At 38.2% G+C, this 22,066-nt stretch overlaps 1 protein-coding gene across 2 annotated transcripts in view; it reads right to left on the bottom strand.

The window, feature by feature from the left end:
- Positions 1 to 22,066, bottom strand: part of BNC2 (basonuclin zinc finger protein 2) — a 230,037-nt gene that overhangs the window by 18,762 nt on the left and 189,209 nt on the right. For both annotated transcript variants that reach the window (XM_071424952.1, XM_071424954.1), the window contains one exon: positions 2,762 to 4,728. In XM_071424952.1, the coding sequence (XP_071281053.1) occupies positions 2,762 to 4,728 (1,967 nt within the window). The remainder of the gene's footprint in view (positions 1 to 2,761; positions 4,729 to 22,066) is intronic.

The following is a 22,066-nucleotide window of genomic DNA, read 5'->3' as shown; positions in this document are numbered from 1 at the left end:
CAAAACAAAGAAGCAAACAAACAAAAAATCACTCCCACAACAAAAACAAAAAAAAACCAACCCAAACACACCCAAAAAAATAAAAAAAAGGGGGCGGGGGAGAGAATACATTGATTTAACTTTTACTTCCTGGTTTTTTTTAACAAAACTGCCAGTTTTTGGACAAAGTATTAGAAAATGTTGCTTAAATCTTTCATTTGCTTTCTTTGACATACTGTACCTATGCTTTCATTTCTGCACATTTCTAGATGTTGCACTTCTAGATAAAAATGGATAGCCCAGGGAAGTTTTGTATATGTTTCTTGCTCAAGTATCTAAAAGAATTATCATGAACCATGAGAGAATTTCCTGGTTCTTTAATGGGATTTCCTGACTACTGCTATGAATCAAAACTGATAACAAATAAAAACTAGTAGGGCACACAAATTGTACCATGCATGCTCATTTTTTGAGGAAATTTAAACCTAAAAGACAAACCTGAGTAATGAATAATCCTACTTAAGTAGCAGACAGACAAAATGAAAAGTTTTATCTTTGAATTTTTGAATTACCTGTAAATTTTTTGAATTACAGAACCATTAAAAAATATAATATGCAAAAAGTCTTTTGTCCCAGGTGCAGCACATAACTGAACCATATTCTGAATGTTACTAATGGAATGATGAAAGAAGAGGGTCTTGTCCCTTACACAAGTCAAAATGATATGGAAATAACAATTTTATCTTTAAATTAGCAGCCTGCAATTTAAGACACTAAATCAGTTTTTTATTTCATGTTTCTTTCAATAAGCTTAATAGTAGTATCCAATGTGTATCACAAAAAAATTCAAAATGTGTCCTATATGGAGGTTTGTGTCTTGGAAAAATTTTATGCATGTCATCACAGTCACTCTTAGAATATCTAAAACTTTACTATGCTAACTTTATTACTACCTTGATCTTTCAATGTATTACGGTTGAAATTTAATAGACTGCATAAAGTTCCACATCCTAAAGCTAATCAACTCTTGTATCTCATGCTCAATTCAAAGCTGTTTTGTGGAGTACATGACTGATTTTTCATAATTCATTTAAGGAAACAGACTGACTAAACCAAATTCTTGACTAACAAAGATTATGATTTCAGGAACTGAAAGGGGTTTCACACATCTAAGCTTAGCATAGATTTTGCTACTGATTCATATACTTCCCTTGTCAAATTCAAGACTCATAAAACTTATCAGCACACAGCAAGAAATTGAGTCTTAATTTAGATCTACCTGCTTTGTATCTAGTAGTTTAACCTACTGAAATGCAAGCTTCCTAGATTGTCCCTCTTCGGTGTTTTGAACTTGTATTCTTATATTTGTTCATATTTTTCTGTTTAATGGATTTCATAAATGATAGGAGAAGACATGAGATATTTAGGGACAGTGCTCTTCATCAAAATAGTGAATTTTGGCTCCTCAATATCCTTAACACTAACTTGCTTTCATGCTTTCATTTTAAAGGATGAGAAATATTCCCTTTCAAACCACATCAATTTCAATGAAAAAATACAAAAACAAATTAGGAGCTGTGTATGAAATTTTTAGCTAGTTTTAATTTCCTTACTGTGTCTGCTGAATTTTTACAGCCTAATGAAAAAATATGAAATGCAAGTAAAGGAAAAGAGGTGAAGCAATGTCACCATTACTCCATGAACCAGAGAGATTTTGTTATGGTGACAGTATGATCATCAAATGAGAGAGTTGCTATCCACAAGTATGAAATACCTGTGTTATTCTATCACTTTGACAAATTCCATTTGTATTACATTCTCCTCAGGAATCAAAAAGAACAGTCTATAAAAAAAACAACCAAAAAAACCTCCAAACAAAACAACAAAAAAAGCAAACCCTAAACCAAAGAGTTTATGGACCAGCTGCTTCTGTTTAAGCCCAACTGCTTTTGTATTGATGCAGCATAGCTCAGGCATGATGTCATCTGAAGGGCCAGCAGAATATACCCTGGTTGATCTTAAAAATATGTAGAGGAGCCTTTTCTCTCTGAATGTGCATAAGTTCAACTGGTGGAGAAGGCAGTTGCTCACATGCAGAAAATAGTAACGTAATCTAAATGACCATAGTGGATAGAGATGTGTGTAGGTTCTACTAAAGAAACAGACAATGATTTTCTTAATTCTTGATATTTACTTGTTCTCACTACAACATAGCGCCTAGTTTTAAAATTTAAAAATAGTAAAGAACAACCTTCTAATGCTTCTTGTTTGCTTTTGTATGACCCTATGAGGATGGAAATAATTCCAGTCCTTTATTACCTATCTCCATCTTTTCATTCGACCACCCATCCACCTTTGCCCTCCTTCCTAGTTCTATGGTTTGATATGCATGCAATGGAGATATTTATATTGTATATAATTTTCTATATTTACTTCTTAATAGAAGATGTTCTTGTTTTAAATGTTACAGGAAGAAGAAAATAAATGTAATGAGGGCTGTAGCTTACAAACAGAAGTACAATACACATGTTCACAGGAATATAGAAAGTATAATGACATTTATTATCTAGGCAGTCACTTAAGAGGATGGCCCAATATATACTATTCTGAATGCCAAGGAACAATGAAAATCTTAGTGATAAATCTTTTTCAATGTCATGGGAACACAATTGTCACTTGTCATTACTGTGCATCTCTCTATTTCTTCATATAGCCTAAACTGCCTATTCTTCCATAATTCAACACATTTAATAATGCAGAAAATCAATTAATATTTACTGACCTGTCTCTGCTTCTCCGTGATGGGAACGCAGCGTTACAGCCAGCCACTGTGCAGACATGCATCTCTTTTAAATGAACATTTCGGTAGTGAAGCTTCACACTGTAGGAACTTTTGAAACTTTTCTTGCAAACATAGCAGATCTTGGGGTCTGGACTGGAGCACATTTCACCTTCTGGGGAGAACTTCTGAGGGCTGCTGTAGTTGAATGTAGAAGCAAAACTTTCATGAAGAGCAGCCATACTGGCACTGCCTCCATTGTACAGTCCATATTGGCTCATATAGAACATATCATATGTAGGGTCTGTATACTCTTCCTTCACCTTAATGACATCCTGGTTGGAAGAGTCATTGTGGTTTTCATCAGGTCGGTCACTGTGCATCATAGATTTTTCACCAGGTTCATGGAGGCGATCATCGCCTTCCAGGGATTCTTCACACAATTTGGGCTCTGATGACTCTGACTCATTTTCATAGTCTCTCTCATGCTCCTGGTCTTCTGATGTCATGCTGTCTGCCCTTCTTATGTCTGGTCTGGACATACATCTGCCTCTATCACTTTTGGAAAAGTCTTTAACAGACAGGCCTGGGCTCATTTCCTCCTGAGAATGGCAGTGATTGTCATGACCAATGTCATTCACCATTGTGCTCCTGTCATTCACCTCTTCGTCTTCGTCATCAAACTCATCAGCAGTGTCAATAACTTCCTTTTCAATTTTTACTGGCATGCTTGACTTCCTTGGCTTCTTCTTGGGGGCAAGATCTGCATTGGGCTCCGGGGTGGGCATCAACACTGACGGTACCGATGACTCTGAAGGAGGAGGGGGATGCTGCTCCATGCCACTCACAGCTGGTATTATGGGACTGGTCGGGAGTGAGGTTGGAGGACTCACCATCTCGCCAGGAGTAAGTAAATTTCTGTAAAACGGAGGAACAGGTTGGACAGTCTTTAAAGCCGGGAAGACCAGCTGACTGGGAAGAGGGTTCTGTAGTACTGGGTCTAGAGGGGGAGTGGTAAACCCCATCGGTGGACGCCCAGGGCTTGTTAAAGTGAGGTTGGACTTTGTACTTGCTATGACAGGAGTGGCGGCACCTGATGTAGCACGAATTAGATCTTTGTCACGGTTATTCCTTAGCATAGGCATGTGGAGGCGGGGATTTGGGTTAGCACTGTGGCGATTGCGGCTTCTGAGAGAGCTGAAGACCATATTGCAGCCTTCAATAGTGCATCGATGCTTGATTTTCAGGTGCACAGCATTGTAGTGGATTTTAAGAGTACCTTTGTCATAGAAAGTTTTGCCACATGCATTGCAAAACACTCTTCCTTTCCTGGAGGCTGACCCCATTCTCCTCATTCTGTGAATTCGGAATGAGCTTTTTGTATGCTCAGTTTTCGATAAATCATTGACTGGTGTAGGTGTTTGAACAGGAGAGACACAGGCTGGCTCAGTTTTGGGCTCCACATTTGTGATGCTGGTCAAAGCATTCCTGCTGGATGCTTGCTCATTCTTGAAAGGTGTAGGGGAAACTTCAGATTCACTGCTCTCATTATATTCATTTTGGGTTGTAAGGCTTGGTTCACGGAGCCTCATTGCTGGCTGTTCCAGCAGGAGGCCATTTGGAGGCAGCCCCAGAAGTGGAGCAGAGACTGGATTTATGTACTGGAATGGAAGCAGGAATGCAAGGCTGTTCGGGATGTTTTCAAAATGATGAATGCTGGAAGGGTTGCTATTCTCCAGGTGAGCAAGGAGACTTGGGCTCCTGGTGCGATTATTGCTTTCAATAAAAGTCCTTATATCTGAATCTGTCTTTGAAGATGGCACAGCCACAGCCTGCCCTTCTTTTTCTTGAATTGCCATCAGCTCCACAATAGATTTAGTTTCTCCAAATCTCAGGAACTGCTGAAGGGTAATGATCTCTTCTTCCCTGGACATGATGGCCCAGCGGTCCAGCACCTTGCCTGCAGCATCCTAGAGGCCATATCAAAGAAACAACAAAGACAAAACACAAAGAAAAGCTTATTGATTCTGCATAATTATTGAAGAAGGTGCTCTGCAGCCTGAACATGAAACACTAAGCTCAAAAAACAAGATGCAAACAGTGTTAATAGAACTTGACCAAACAACACAAACTTTCCATCCATGCAAATACTGTAATTAGAGTCATAGTTAAAAAAACAGATTGAGTTTAACAGTGTCAGAGTACACAAAATGTAGACCCTGGGACTCTGTGATCTAAAATGCTTTCAGTACTTTTATTTTAAAAACAGTGATCTCTGTAGAATGCTACTGTTTAGAATAAATTAGTAAAACATGAACTGTTGTGCACACCACTCTAAAATACAGAAAATTGTAACTTAATCACTATTAAATGGTAACACTATTAGAAAGAGCTAAATAAATACAATTGATGGATTTGCTCCTTAAATATGAGCAGATACAAGACTGAACCTTTTCATAAGAAACTTTGATGCAAGGGAAAATGTCTTGGAAACAGCACTTAACACTTGCACCTTAATCCCTTTTTTCCTGGACTATTACTGGCAATTGATTGGTTGTAAACTTGCAACCTTGGTATGGTTTAGACTTGAAAGATTACTTTTTTTGTAGCCTTCTTATAAATGACAGTTAAAAATATGTAAAAAAGTAAGGATCTGATGGATGTAAATAGCATAAATGTGTAAAAATGTTGTCTCTTAACATTGCCTTCTGATAGCAAGGGAAAAATCCAGAGAGAATACACATCAGTAATCACAAGACTATCTGTTGTTAAATATACATTAAAAAGCATTTCACACTTTCATTTTTGCTAGTAAGCATGAGATTTGCCTGAAGGTAGGACTTAAAAATTCTGCAATGTAATGTCAGGCAATCCATTCAAGCAAGTATTGATAAAAACATATTAAAATACTTATATAATGAATATATCATTTTATTGGCATCTTTCCTTTTGGGCAAATGCTGGACATAAAATTAGCACAGTAACTATAACCAACAAGAAATGTGGAAGGCCATCAAACCAGAATTATTCCAATGCTTCCTCATGCATTAGACAGTTTGAAAGCCTTACAAGACAGACCAACATACTGCCTCTGATATTTTTACATCTTGAATCTCAGGTTCAGAACCTTACCTGAAGACTTTGGATTACACACTGCTGCAAAAATCATTAACTCTTGTTTGATTATGAAGTCTGAAATACCTTTCTTCCCCTCCAGACCCTTCACCCCCTGGATTTATTTTTTTATTTATTAAATTAATTAATTATTTTCAGTCTTCAGATGATTGATACTTCTCTTCTCTCACATTTCCTAGAGTACCAAAAATATAATTTTGCAATGTCAAATAACAAAGCATGTATTTAATTGATTAGAGTTGGTTTTATTATTTCAGTTTGAAAATGTTCAGTTCAGTTCACCTCTCTGGCTGAAGATTAATGCCATGTATGTTTCAGTACCTTAAAAACAACTACAACATCTTTATAAATGCTTCACACATGAACTTTTACAATCAAACCCTGAAAGACAGTAAAACCCTCAACAGTAATTAACTTGCAAAATCTTACCCAGTTAACCCAGGTTTTGGGGAAAGCCCCAAAACCCATATATATATAGAAAATGTTCATTCTGTATTTATGGTGATGAATGAAACATCATGATGCAGATGCTGGTTTTGGTTTGCTGCATTAGTACGGAAATGTGTTCACCTTTGAACACCCCTAAGCACGGTGGACATGTCTGATTTCTATGTCCTTACAGTTCTTGATGTAGCAGTAGTTTACAGGCAGTCAGTACTATCTAACAGAAATCATCTGGAACATCAAATATCACCCCCAACAAGAAAAGTAAGTGAAACAAAACCAAACCTAAATAAGGTGAGGGGTGGGAGGAAAAAACCACCAATGCCATAAAAAAAATTGAAGGACAGGTTCATATTTTAAAGATCCAAAATTTATTTGCTTTTTTCCACCTAAATAACTTTAGCTACTTTCCCCTTGGGTAAGATCTAAAGTTTCTTACATCTAATTCAACAACTTCCAACCAACCATAGCAGCTCAACATATGGATAATTCCTACATGGAGCTTCAAAACCAGATTTGAATCAGATTTTGATCTCCAGGCCTTTGCTGTCATATGTGACCTCATCTATCTGCACACATTTCCCATCCCAAATCACAAATATTAATTCCTTCTAACTGTAACTCCCATAGTTTAAAGATGGAAATAACATTATCTAATTCACAATGCTTACCTGCATTGAATTAGGATTCCTGTCTGCCACTGGCTGCAGGCTGCTTTGTAATGTACTACTGCCACATTTTATGTTGGTTTTGCTTTCATTGTAAATCAAGCTTATATAACAGATGGATGCTTTACAAAAACTGATATATAAGTAATTAAAAGTTAATCACAGCTAGCACAACAATAACTCACGAGAATAGTAGGTAGAGATCCTGTAACGGACTCCCACATGTAAGGGGAAGGTGGTGTCACACAGTCCCTCCCTGACGGCAGCTCTCTGCCAGCTCTCTGCATACACAGAACAGGCAGGCAAGCCTACAAATGCAGGGGTTCCCTTTGTGCTTTCAGGGAATTACTCCACATCTTAACTGCGCAAAGCTGGCATTTAGCTAGATGAGTTACCTCTTGATGAGACACCATCACCCTTTGTTTCACTTTGTTTAAGAATTTACAAGGAGGAGCACCAGACCTTCAGCAGCTGCTAAGTCCCACTGATCAGACAAACTGGCAGTTAAGGATGTGACAGTCATGGGGTTACCCTTGCTGTCATAGAAAAAGTAGGGAACGAGAAAGTTGCTCTTAAATACTCCTTGTGTACTCCTACTAGCTATATCAAGCTTTACCTTTTTTTATTTTCAGCAAGAAGTTTTCTGGCCTTTTTTACCCAACAAAAACAGAGAGAAATATGCAGATGCCTGTATTTCATAAAACCCTCTCTGCTTATGGATACTGTCTAGCATATTCTTCAATATTTACACAGTGAAAACTTTCCATAAATCATTGTAAGCATGTATTATGCAAAACTAGATAAAGAGTGAATAGGAATGTCATTTTTTGATAAAACTTAAAATTAACAAAAAAAAAAAAATCTAACCATTATCCCATTTGAATTTAGCTATAACTAGCTAGGGATCTTTCTGTATATGGTAATACTTGATTAGAGGTTCAAGTCCTTTCTTACATGTAATCGATTTCTTGTTTCTTACAATCTCTCATGCTAAATTTTCTCCCCGAAGCCATTAAAGCATATCAACATTTAAATACTTCATGACAAAGGGTTCCAATTTATATTACTTTTTTCAGCTCACAACTGATTAAGCCAAGCCTCCAGTGACAATGTGTACAAGGAACTCAGTGAGTACAGAGATATCACTGCATGCATACAGCTCTAAGCCAGGCAGGAGACAAGTAAGCCAAATCTGTACAGCATACACTAATGTTCTTCCTACTTGTCCAAACAGCCTTGCTTTGATTTTTAATTTAATAAATTTGATTTTGTTTTATTTACTTATTTATTTATTAAATTTTATTTTACTGTTTAGATCTCTTTCTCACAATTTCAGTTGGAGAAAATCTTTTGATCTTTAAACTATATTAAACTGACCTCCAAAGATCCAGGACATAACCCATAACCTTTTCTAACTCTAACCACGCACTCAAGCCTATTTGAATAAACAGATCCACATACACACATGCAACATTAGATCTGTAAAGTAATGCCATGGTTTATCACCCTGAACCTGCCTCCTGAAGTTTGGTGACCATATGTTAGGAAGAAAGGTGTGTGTCATGATATGTTAGAGTACATTTTGTCTTAAACTTCTGTGTCTAGAAGAACACATGGTGGGATCAAGATGATTATCTTGAATGACACAAACTACAAGAGAGGATGGACACAAAGATCATTCTAATTTTTAGGAGCTTAACTGGGGAGGGGTGTCAAGGTGAGTCTTCATTTCCTGAAGGCCTTCAGCCTTTAAATCTTTCAACTGAGCTTTAAAACCTCCCAGTTTAAAAACTGCCTATTTAGAAAATAAGGGCAGTCTACACAAGCATACACCATAAACATACACTGTAAACTTGGAACTTCTATTATGAAATCAGTTGTTTTAAATTTAATTTTGTGTGAGAAGCTCCCATGACTGCATTACAGGCAGAAATCTTATATGTTTACACACAGACAAACACATTGGTGTACATACACAACACTGACTTTTTGCAGTTCTGTTCTATCTTACTGATTCACTTAGAATAGGAAAAACCGATATATACACCTGACTGCATACACAGCGAGAGATGCCCATACAAGGCTGAGATTAATAGAAAGGTTAAAAAATAAATTGCTTCTAAAACTAGCTTTATGTTCTGGGAGACAAGGATTATTTTCAGGCACTACTGTGATAACTTCTGAGAACTACTCAAACTTGTTCAGAAAAAAGAAATAATTGCTAGGCTTCATATTTTAGTAAGTTTGCATATGCACCTAAACAGTGGATTTTGATGCATGTCAGTGAAGTTTCCTTGTTAAAAAATATTGCACAAATACATATTTGATTAAATTATTAGGCTAGCTCAGGGTATAGCCTGAATTTTTCTTCTAAGGATCTGTGTATTTTCTAGCTGATCTCAAAGAAACATTTTGAATGCAGCTGTAACAGTTGAAAAGCAGACTGAAATATATTAATTTGGTCATACTATAATTGCACAGGATGGTTTTAATTAGTGTGTAGACCAAAAAAAAAAAAATCCACATTTGTTTCCAATAAAAAAAAGCCTTCATAATTTCCATGATTTAGGGTTTGTTGTTTTTTGTTTGGCTGAATTTCCCAGAAGCATCTCTTTGCTTCACAATTAAATTTCAAGCTGCTACACTCTGGGTAGTCCTACTACTCCTGGAGTAAGAGTTACCAAAACTGTGCAGCACACACCAACTCACATTAGTACAGATGGGACAGTAGGCAACATTTCTAACTCATTTTGGCTAACTCCCACTGATCTCAGTAGGACCAAAGTAAGCCCTCTATCTAGTTTTCCATGGAAATATACACTCACACAGGCAATCAGATACTCTTTTTCTTGATAGGATTTTTTACCATGCTGAATCTCCCTCACCTTTGCTCCGGTAAACATGAAGAAAAGATGTGCATACTTGCTCACTGTGATTTCACATGTGCAACTAATATGAGATTTAACATACTGAGTCTGCAAAGAGGCATGGTTGAAATTTTTTCCCCTCAGCTGTCAGTTTTCATCCACCTCCCACCAGCCTCCCTTCACCAACAGGAACCGTATGAAAAAATGAATGTTTAAGTGTCAGCAGCCCTTTCCTTGAGTTATACTGCTGCAGCAGGAATAAACAGTGCAGCACTACTGAGTTCTTAGTCAATAATGGAAATCTTTATCTTTTGACTTCACTGCAGCCTCCATTTTGCATAAACTGATAGATATTCTTCCCTTCTGGCACCCCCTTTCTCTTACCACTTTTTTGCTTTGCCCCAAAGACACAGGGTAGGCATAAGGATATCTCCTGCATGCTACAGGAGAAGAGAAGGTGTCTGTCTCTCCCCAAAGTTTCACTGAGAATGACAGTAGCAGTGTATGTTCAAATGAAGAGTAGCATGAAGGAGACTTTATTTACTTACATACATACATATACATACATACACACACATATATATACACACCATATATGCTTACTTTGCTGTCGGGTTTGTAACAGTACTTGCCGTGGTTCCTCTTTCTTGGCCACATCCCTTTATGCATTCAGCAGCAAAACATTTTGTGTTTTCACCAAAAGGACCCCCAAAGACCTTTGCAAACTTTATGAACTGATATTGTAGACACTGGGGCAAATCTGGCTGCACTTTAGATCAGGAATAATTGCACCATAAACCTGGAGTACTTCCACAGACCATGCTGGAAAGTAATTTTGACCTAACTTAGCCCTGAAACAGTATGTGGAGCCAAATCTGTGTGAATATATAATGGGGGCGTACCACCATGGTGGAGCACAGCAGCTGTGTAACAACGCACAGGAGCGCTGCTCAATGGTTTTGGAGTGAAAGTGAGGAACACCATGTCCTGCTGAAACTGCAGATGAAACATAAGGCAGTGGAATGCAATAACTGCAGCGGAAACCTGGCCAGGACACCGCCGTTAACCACCCACACTCTCACTTAATGGCCTTCAGGGTCTTTATTGACCAAAAGTATGCAGGTCTTCTGTTTCATATCTTATCCCAAAGATGTATGCCAGCAGTGCAGATCCCTCCCTGCACAAGCAACCTGCTGGGGTGCTCGTTCTGGACTAAGCTGCCTGGAATGGTATGAAAACACCAGATCCTGAATACATGATTCCTTTTGGGGACTGAACTTACTCACTGTGTACCCCAATCCCAGGATGCCTTTTCATTTTTTGGGTTCATCAACTTTAAAATGCCATTGAAATCATTGCCCTGAGAGAGGATGAGACTCTCGTTTGCCAGCTGTAAAGTAGCCACATGGATTGGGGGTAATGTCTCTTACTGATTCCCGAAAAACCCAGTAATTTGAACTCTTTCCCCTCTTCATTCACCTCTGCAACTCCAGTGAAACTAATACGATGCAAGGACACTAGTTTTAAATGCTTTCTCTGATTTTTAAAACACATTGTTTGACTTGTGATAAAATATTCTCTTTGTTATGGATGATTATGGACCAGATAATATGTATAAATGTATAATTCACAAGACAGTGAGTATTTTCCTGAGTAACACTGCGCAGTGTTACTCAGGAAAAAACAGTATTTCTATTTTTAAAATTATAATAGATCACTGTGGGGCTACAATGTACTTAATCACAACAGCTTGAGCTTTATTTAATCATAGCAAATACATCAAGTCTCTTTATATTTGGGTGCCAGACAACTTTTTTTCACAGCAGGTGTCTGTCCATGCGTAGAGGAAAAAAAATCTAAGCACAACCAGAGTCTGATACTCTTCTTACATTTACTAGTTTTCACAGTGGTATAACTGCTCTGGTTTAACCCCAGCTGCCCCACACAGCACCACACAGCTGCTCACTCACTATTCCCTCTGTGAGTGAATAAAATAAAATATACTAATATTACTGGAAATGAAAAGGAAAGAGGAATAAAACCCAAGAGAAAGAAGTGATCCACAATAAAATTTCTCCCTGCCTGCTGCCTGATACCCAGACTGTCCCCAGGCAGGGACTGGCCCCTCCCAGCCAACTCCCCCAGTTTATATATTGGGCATGATGTTCAAGGGTGTGGAATGTAACTTTGGCCAGTTCAGGCCACCTGTCCTGGCCAAGCTCCCTCACAGCTTCTTGGGCACATGGTTGCTGGCAGTGCATTGAAAAAGCTTTTGGTTTAGGGTAAGCACTACTTAGCAACAAATAGAAATCGCTGTTGTTCAAAAGATTCTCCTCCTAAATCCAAAAAAGAGCACTGCACCAGTACAAGACTGTTAACTCTATCCCGGCCAAAGCCAGGACAAGGTATTGTGATGTCAACAACATTTGCTTTGATTTACAGCTGTTGTGTTGATGGCAGTGTTATAAGGCAGAAGATCCCACTATGTGATGACAGAAAAACTCCTATTAGCATGGATATAAATTGACACTTTGAGCTTTAAGAAGATCCAGAGCAATTTTTTAGCAGTTCTCCTAATCTCATTTATTTTGAAGTACCAGGGACATTTCCCAAGTATTTTGTCCTTCTAACCCCAAGAACTGCACAAATTTTCAAATGCCAACATTTATTCCCTTTACCATCTGTTCTGGTTGTGATGTCCAAAAGACTTTTGCAAATGGGAAACTAATGTGAGGTGAATATATATAGTTTACAGAATCTGCTCAAAATATTAAAATATTTTTAATGCACACTAAGGGTAAGCATTTGTTTTCAACATTCCTGAATTATTGAGTTGTTTATTCAAATTTCTTAAATGGCTTTGGAGTCCATAACTTTGGACCCAAAGTACAGAGAGTATTTTGATGGCTTTGCTTCTCTGCAACCTGCTAGAGTGGAAAATTCATTGAAGTATCTGAAGAAGCTTTGCCACTAATTTGTGGCAAGTAACAGCATGTTTGTCCTTAGGCCAACATGGCTACTAGAGGTAATTAAATCACTGAGCGCATGGTGTATGTGTGTAAAATTTAGAGTGCATGAGGTGCCACAGGCACTTTTCAGATACCATGTAAACAGAGACATGAACATGGCAAGCCACTGAAATAATTTCAGCTACAAAATAATTTTAGAACACAATTTTGCATGTAAATAATGGAAATAATCATCATTCATATAACAATAGCATATGTAATAATGATTGATTTTAATTCTCACTTTCCACAATTTTTGCATATATATTTGCCCATTTTGGTATGGTACATAAAAAATTTTGCCTTGATACTATCAGTCACCAAAAATCACTTGTGTTTTTACTTTTTGCAAAACTCATTGAGAAGTAAAATTATATTTTCTCTGGTTTTCTGTGCTCTGGCAGTGTTTCAGTAAGTGTACGAAGCATTCTCCTAGCCTCAGTTTCACTAACACTGAAAGAATGGCACATAATTTTTATGAGAAACAGGAAATATTCACAAAGAGCACTCATAAGGTATTGTATTTGCAATACACACAGCCACAAGAGACACCCAGCCTCTTTTCAGCTGAGACTTTTCCCAATGAGCTATGTGATAATATAAACAAATCGTGTCTGATATCTTTGCTCTACTAACATGGACTGCACCAAATGCACGGCAAGACATCTAACCAGTCAAATTATCCGTCGGTCCTTTCCTCACTTTAAATCTAAACTGACTAAAGCCAAAACCCTAACTGGAAAACATAACCAAGAAAGTTGAATCTTTCTGGGCTTCTCAGTAAAACTTCCAGCTAAGTCAGTAAGAAATTTGCCTAACCAGGAGCATTGCAAGGAATTGAGAAGTTGTCCAAGGCCATAAACACTGGAATGAAAGTGCCAATGAGTTATACTCATAAATTGGATTTCATTACATGCTTGGTTTTCTGATTGAACCCAAATTGTGTCTCAATAAGGGGATTCAGCTGTACTATATTCAGGATATATGAATGGCAGCAGAATCAGGAGATTGATTTCCATCTTTACTATTCATTAGGGGACTATGCATTATTACTTGCAATATATACTACAAGATCTTAATGAGGCTTTTTTTCTTTTATTGCTTACCGAAAAAATTTACCCCAATAAAACACAGGTGTGTCATAGGTGACAATGTGATGCAAAAGGGAGGCAGCAGGGTGCAAAGTGACAACAAAACGGCAAAGGTCACTGGAATATAAAAGGGCATGAAGCGAGCTATCAGTTTGAACCTATTAGAGGCAGTGAAATGCAAGAGAAAGTGGGGAAATTATATTACAGTGTACAAAGTAATAATAACTGTGCCTTCATGTCTTAATACCCTCTTGTCCCAGCAGTCCTGACTTTCTAGGCAGCCCACTTCTCCACATTAACAGTAGTCATTTGGAGAGCAGCAAACGTGCCATTAGAAGCACTTTTACAAGTGTATATTCATCCACCAATTAGCTTAATGTGGCTGCTTTCTGCATATTTTCTATCCAGGCTTGCACAAATCTTATTAATATTTCCCCCTAGCGCTTTGACAGATTACCTTGTCATTATGCATCCTGGAGCCTTTTAAACAATATGGGTAAACTACTGTTTGCGAGGTTAATGACAATTATCCCCTAATTACTGCATAAGTCACTCAGTCCACTTTATCTCATAGGCAGGGTTCTGCTCTGTGTATCTGCCATTGTGTCACTGTAAATGAATCTTGTATAGCTATGTTTATCTGTCGTTGCCTTGTAAATTACACTGACAGAAGAATGAACAAATTACTGTGTATCATCACTTAAATACAGCTTCTGATAAAAAAAATGTCCCCCAAGCATAGCACTTGAATTTCACCCTGATCACAATTAGCAAACACATATTGAATGTTTTGGGAGATATATTAAGACATGGATGGGACACTGTGGTGGAAGGTTCTGAAGTGCTAAGTCTAAGAGCACTAAAACAGAAGAACTATGGAAAGCTACACTAGTAGTAATTTGATGATTATCTCCTGAGAACTCTTCTGTTAATTTAACAGTTGATAGATGAGCCTGTGATGTTTTTCAAACAATCTCATATTTAGGGCTGTGCTGAATTACACAATTTCTATTTCTATTGTTTCTGACCACAGCCACATGGGATACTTTTTTAGCTGAAAAATCCAAATAAATTTGGAAGAGAAGTAGCATTCATAAAACCACAAACAATGCTAATTTAATGCATGCATTTCAGAACAATATCTGCATCAGGAAAGGAACGGAGAATTGGCAAATACCAACTTCCTTGTATATTCCATTTGTCTGAGGCAACTTCGATGACACAGTTATGAGTACCCTACTGGTAGAACATTGCTGTGATAGGTATGTTCCTCCTTGAGAAAGAAGGTTGAACTTGTTATTGTGCTTGATCCCTTCTCTAATCAAAGACATCTCAATGTCTTCAACCAGAAGTGCCTACATAGTGAGTGCTCAGAGACAAAATTAGCCTATGGTAAAGAACATTAAAACAGCAGCTACTTTTAAAAATAATGCCTCTTCCTATATTGGTCTTGGGAGGGTACCCTATTCATAGTCTTAGGAAACACAGTCCTTTGCAAACCATATAACAAAGACAGGGAAGTTCCACTCTGTCTTGGGAAGGTCCCTCCTTGAGTCAGAGAAAGCCTTTTAGTACTGGCTTGTATTGCTAGCAAACGTGGTAATTGCACAGTGTTAGTAATGAGATTACACATTATACATTTTATCATATTTGGGGATACACTTTATGCACTTATACAACACATCCACAAATATAATGCTACAATATTTGAAATTTATATGAAATTTTGCCTTATATTTTGTATAGGTCCTCCTGTAGTAAACCTTGTCATTCTACACATGTACTAAAATATGCCCAGCACCAGCTCCTGACCAATGTGGTACAAAAAAAAATCTGAAGCAAGGAAGACAACATGGAAATTGGAGCAGAATTATGATTCCTGAATGGCAGCAATATAAGATAGTTTAAACCACTGTAGAAGAAAAAGAAAATGTCAGAACTCTCCAAATATGGTGATTATTTACTGCAATTCAGGAGGTTATACCAACACTGAAAACCCTTTTATCAATGTAAAGTGTAAATTTCTTTTGTTGTATTACGATAGTGTCACATCCAGAAAGAATGGGCAGACTGAAATGTAGCAAAATTACTGATATTACAGGAAATCACTGCGGTTTGAATGGAACAGAGATGAGGGCGGCACCTTTGACCATGATCTCAATATAACTTGGAAGAAAAAGCTGTAGTGAAATAGTAAGAAAATGTAACAGCCATCACTGCCAGGGACAACTGAAAGGACTGATCAATTTTGAGTAAGCACTACCTCAAGGGTTTTGGTCCCACTAGGATTGATCTTTGTGTCTGTCCTGTGCTCAGTCAATGCAACTTTCAGCAGGGTATCCACTGCAAAAATAAATAAAAGTGCTGTAGTAACCCTTCACCCTCCCTCTAAGTATATTATTTTCTCTCTATGCTGAAGGAAAAAAATCCAAAAAATTATGTGGTAGATGTTAAAGTGCAACACATGGTTAAAAAAACTTAAGGACACAGAATGCTGTCACTTCCATGTACAATCTTATTTGGAAAAAAAAAGTTTCTAAATTATCTATATTTCTCTTTGAATTTTAAGCTGCTTTGGCCTCTGACTTTTGCCAATAGCAGAGAAACTGTCAAAAGCATTACTGAAAATCAAAATCATTATATCAGTTGTTTTTTCTTGGTCATCTAGGTGGGTTACCTTGTCATAAAATGAACTTAATGACACATGTTGACAGTGTGGATTGAATGGAAGAAAAAGCAAGAGAATGCTAAGTGTTGGAAATAAACAAGCACCATTTGCAGGCCTAACCCCGTATACATGTAAAACTTCTTTTTTCAAAACATGGTGGAAATTCTGACTGAGTAAATTCTTTCAATTTGAGCCATGCTGAGGCGTCTGCCATCCCTCTCATTCTTCCATTTAAAGAGCCCGATATATGATGGACATGAGCACAGAAGGGAACTTAACTCTTGTGCAAAAAATGTTTGTTTTGGTTTTTTTTTAATGAGTTTACAGCTTCAGATTTACTATTTTGAACTATGTGTGCAAATGACTGAGATTCATGGAAATTCAAAGTGAGCAATCCATACCTAGTCTTAGGAGGGTTTAAAGAAGGATCTAAAACATAAAACAGAAATCTCATAATCTGTATCACATGAAAAGAAAACCAGTATTTTTACGTTTTTAATGCCTTGTCATATAGTAATCTCAGAGAAAAAGGTGGAGGTGGGTATCTTCAAGGAAACTGAAGCTCAATTGCTGGACTCACCGGCCACTTCTTGTGTATTCTGGACAAATCATGGTCTTTCCATATCTCAGATCCTTGTTTTTAAGATGGAAATAGAAAACATTTCCCCTTACTTTATGATTGTAAAAAGACAATATGCCACAGACCTGTGAAGACATGCCTTTGAAAGGCTGAAGTCTATGGAGCACTACTCTATGACTCTATATGTAAGACAGAATTTTGTCCTTTCTCACCAACCTGATCTCCTTTTATATGAGGTGACATAACTAGTGGATGAGGCGAAGGCTGTGGATGTTGTCTATTTGGACTTCAGCAAGGCCTTTGACACTGTCTCCCACAGCACTCTCCTGGAAAAGCTGGCAGCCCATGGCTTGGACAGGAGCACCCTTCACTGGTTCAGAACTGGCTGGGTGGCCAGGCCCAGAGAGTGGAGGGGAACGGTGCTGCATCCAGCTGGTGGCTGCTCATTGGTGGTGTCCCCCAGGGATCAGTGTTGGGACCAGCCCCATTAAAAATCTGATTGTCTGTATGGGGAGATCAAGTGTGCCCACAGTAAATTCACAGCTAACACCAAGCTGGGTAGGGATTGGTGCTCTGCTGGAGGGCAGGGAGACTCTGTAGAGGGATGTGGACAGGCTGGGTTGATAGGCTGAGGCCAATAGCATGAGGCTCAACATGGCCAAGTGTCAGGCCCTACACTTTGGTCACAACAACCCCAAGCAGTGCCACAGGCTGGGGCAGAGTGACAGGAAAGCGGCCCAGCAGAAGAGGACCTGAGGGTGCTGGTGGCAGTGGCTGAACATGAGCCACCTGTGCCCAGGAGGCCAAGAAGGCCAATGGCATCCTGACCTGTACCAGCAAGAGTGTGGCCAGTGAGACTAGGAAAGGGATTGTCCCCTGTCCTTGGCACTGGGCAGGCCACATCTCCAATCCTGTTTTGAGCCCCTCACAACAGGAAAGACATTGAAGTGCTAGAGTGTGTCCAGAGAAGGTCAACAGCGTTGGTGAAGGGTGTGGTCTCCCCAGCATGTGAAGTGGCTGAGGGAGCTGGGGTTGTTTAGCCTGGAGAGGAGGAGGCTCAGGGGTGACCTTATCACTCTCTACAGCTGCCTGGAAGGTTGCAGCCGGGTGTTCTTCTGTCTCTTCTCCCAGACAATCAGTGACAGGACAAAAGGTCATATCCTCAAGCTGTGCCAGGGAAGGTTCAGGGGGACAACAGGAGAAGAGGTGGAAGAAGTGTCAGGCATTGGAATGGCCAGAAAAGTGGTAGAGTCACCATCCCTGGAAGTGTTCAAGATATCCATTTATAAATGGATCTGGCATTTGATGTGATGTTAACAAAGTGGTGGTGATCAGTCAAAGGCTGGACTTGATGATCTCAGAGGTTTTTCCTAACCTAACTGATTCTTTGATTTTGTGATTCGAGGTAACCTCAATAAAATTCTATATTGTGAACTTGACCTGCCTCTATGAGTATTCAAAAAACTCTGCCCGAAATCAAGGTTATAAGCAAACTAAGCTACAGAAGAATTTAAGAGAAATGAAGACATAGAAAATGTTACTAGACAATTTCAGTAACATTCACACTCCTTTTTTCAGTGGAGGATAGGGACACGGCTGTAAGGATTCACTTCTATGATAGGTAAGCTTGCATCAGCCGGTGAACACCCTTTCTAGTTCATCCTTTCAGAGAACAACCTTTATTACACTTTGTTGCAATTGTTTCATTCATGCCTATTATGTTCAAGGCTTCCCAAGTGAAATAATTCTCAAATAAAAATACCAATCCCTCTTCCCCAAACGGACATCAATGAACTGTCATTAGAGTATCTCTAGCACAGCAAATTCTAAAGGAAATAACAGTGCTCATACTTACAAGTTTCTTTTGATAACTTTACAAGCTGCCCTCTTACCCCAGAGGTAAGACTCTGCCTAATGCAGAAGATACTCCCCTGAACAAAAATATTTGTTGCAAAGCAAATAAAATTAATTATTTTCATTAAAAAAGAGAAGTAGGCTACCTTGGCAAAATGCAAGCAGAAAGTTAATTTTAATGTCTTTGGCACATCTACAGCTCTTAGAAATGGCATCCAAAGTCAGTCCAAGTGTGGTTGATAAAGCAGACTTAGACTTGCCTTTCAACTTTCACTTTTTAATAATAAAAAAATCAATATATGGAGGATTACAAGTCTCTTGGTTTTGATTTTTTATATCAAAACCAAAAGATGACAAGGTTATGGCGGTATATGAAGTTCAGGCCACAGCCATGATGATGCAAATATTTTATATCCCATTTATTTACTGCATTTTACAGCAAGACTGAAATAAATTATTAAAATAAAATTAATTTTCTCACACACACACACACACGCATATATATATGTATATGTATATGTATATGTATATGTATATGTATATGTATATGTATATGTATATATATATAAAAACACAATCCTGACTATGCATTCTGAAACCTAGAAAATTAACAGATTGCACTGTTTTAAAATAAAACAAGGAATAGTCTGGATAGCAACATGCCAACCACTGTAAGCACTTACATGGAGTCAAATGCATTGTAAATTACACTACAGAGTGAAGAGAAAGTATCATGGTGTACAGAAGAACCAAGCAAATATCTCAGCAATCACAGTCTCCCTCAGCTGTTCCTAAGTGATGACAAAGTTTGAAAAGAAATTGTTTAAACAGTTTTGTGAGAGATGTAAGATTCTCTATTTCATTGTTTTCAGGCAGACCAACTGAGCTTGGCTCAAGCATGACAATAACACAGAAGATTCTGTATATTCAGTCCATATTCCTGCAATCTTTAAAAGAGGCAAATGGAAACTGAAGACTACAAGCCAATGTCAATTTTGCCCACATAGGACAATAAGGTCAGACGTCTATAAGGATTTGCAAAACTCACAATAAACAGTTATAATTTATAAGCATTTAAAAGCATACCTGTATGTCTTGCACTCCTCTCAGCACTACATAATTGCTGCCAAGTCATTAGAAATGCAACATAGTATTGTTATGTGATCAACTCCCAGAATTTTTTTCTTAATTTTTTTCTTAAGTGAACTACAGTAATTAATTCAATTTGGTGGAGCTAAACAAGCAAGGTTACCTATAACATGGTTGTCTCAAACCACATGAGTTTTAAGGAGGGGACTACCCCTTCAAAAGTCCATTAATCAAATCAAATTACTATGCAGGATTCACCATAGGCACATCACAGCAGTGTGAGCATGTTTAGACAATTACATTGTGGTACACTCATAGCAGCAAGGACATAGCCAACAGCAGCAGCAGTAGGCCAGAACATGCAGAAATGCAGTGGCTTACACTTGTCCTTTCACTGATCTGAGGAAGTGAAAAGCACTGAATTTACACAAAAAGGCACTATTGGTTCTGCATGACATACGAACAACCTTTAAACACAAGATGTTGTCAAATCAAGTTAAAGCCATTTTTCCTTAAGTGCAGTTGTCACAAATAACTTAGACATAAGCAGACATAAAATTAAGCTGTGCTTTTATAGAAACAGGACAGGTGAGGTTTGGAAAAAAGAAGTAAAAAGCTGTGTGTGAGAATTTGGAGAGAGGATAAAGCAATAGCAAACCCCCTTTGCAGTCAGGGTTTTTTTCCTGTTTTGCAACCAGAGCAGCAAGCGCTGTGGCTGAAGAGCACCCATCTATAGTATAACTATCCATAAGTGAACACAGACTGGGCTGATGCCAAAACAGTAAAAGCAGCACTCACTTTTTATTTTTTAAGCACTTTGTATTGTACAGAGCCCTTTAGGAAGATTGATCTCCATAAAGCCTCATTTCCATCTCAAGATACTGATGATGCCATAAACCACAAGAGTTTCTCTGCTCAAAATCCTGCAATGGAATTTCAGACTCACCACAAGAAGCCCACGTATTAGCCAGGGCGTAAGGAATACAGGCATGTACTGCAAGACATAGTGTTAAGTCAGCCACAGAATCGAAGAGCAATAAACTTAGACAACAAAGTGTCTAGCTTTAAAGTAATTGCACATATATGCATATACACACATTTCACGCATTTTGCCTACATTTTCTAGACAACACTACCTCTTATTTGAAGTTTTTTGATCATCACATCATCTTCATTGTCCAAGTTAAGCTGTCTAGTTGAAGAATGTGAGGCAGAATTCCCTGAAAGAATTGTAATTTTTTCTTGGACTTTATTATGCATGGATGTCTTGGTGTTTGTTTGATTGTAGGGTATACAGTGGCTTTTAAAAGTGCTCTTCCATCACTTCAACTCTTCAAGCCATATCTGGCTTGCATTTTGTCTTGTAACTTGTCTGCTATTATATTGGAGTAAAAAAAGTCCTTCTCCTGTCTTGTGCCATACTTGGCTTTGAAACAAGACAAAACTAATTGACAAAAGAAGGAAGAGAGAAGGAGGGATTAGATATTAGGCCATGTTTCAGATAAACTGAAAACACAAGAGTCACAATTGACTTCATGTATTTAGAAATTAATTAGCGTTGGCATGATGTTATCATAAGAAGAACCAGTCTCATTTGGAGCATGAGCACAGAACTCCTAACACTTGAACAGACAACCCAGAACTCGCTCTCTAATGACTCCTTCCTCTACACTCAATCAACATATAAAAGCTGTTGTCTTAGTTTTCAAAAAATATACTTTTCAAAGCTGGTGATGAAGTCTCAGTGACGCACAGCTCAGCATAACTACGTAAGTGTCCCCTGAACCTCAGGTGCAGCTGCTTGTCAGGAATGCAGATGCTAGTGACATCTGCCTCACTAGGGACTGAGCGCTCCACTGATTCAATAAGGCTACACAAGTGCAACAGGCCTTGATGTCAGTTAC

The sequence above is a fragment of the Agelaius tricolor genome, unplaced genomic scaffold (assembly GCF_023055355.1).
Source record: "Agelaius tricolor isolate 1412-34295 unplaced genomic scaffold, bAgeTri1.0.p SCAF_4, whole genome shotgun sequence".
Lineage (NCBI taxonomy): Eukaryota > Metazoa > Chordata > Aves > Passeriformes > Icteridae > Agelaius > Agelaius tricolor.
Note: the sequence above shows the minus strand (reverse complement) of the source record. Positions and strands in the feature narration are given on the sequence as shown.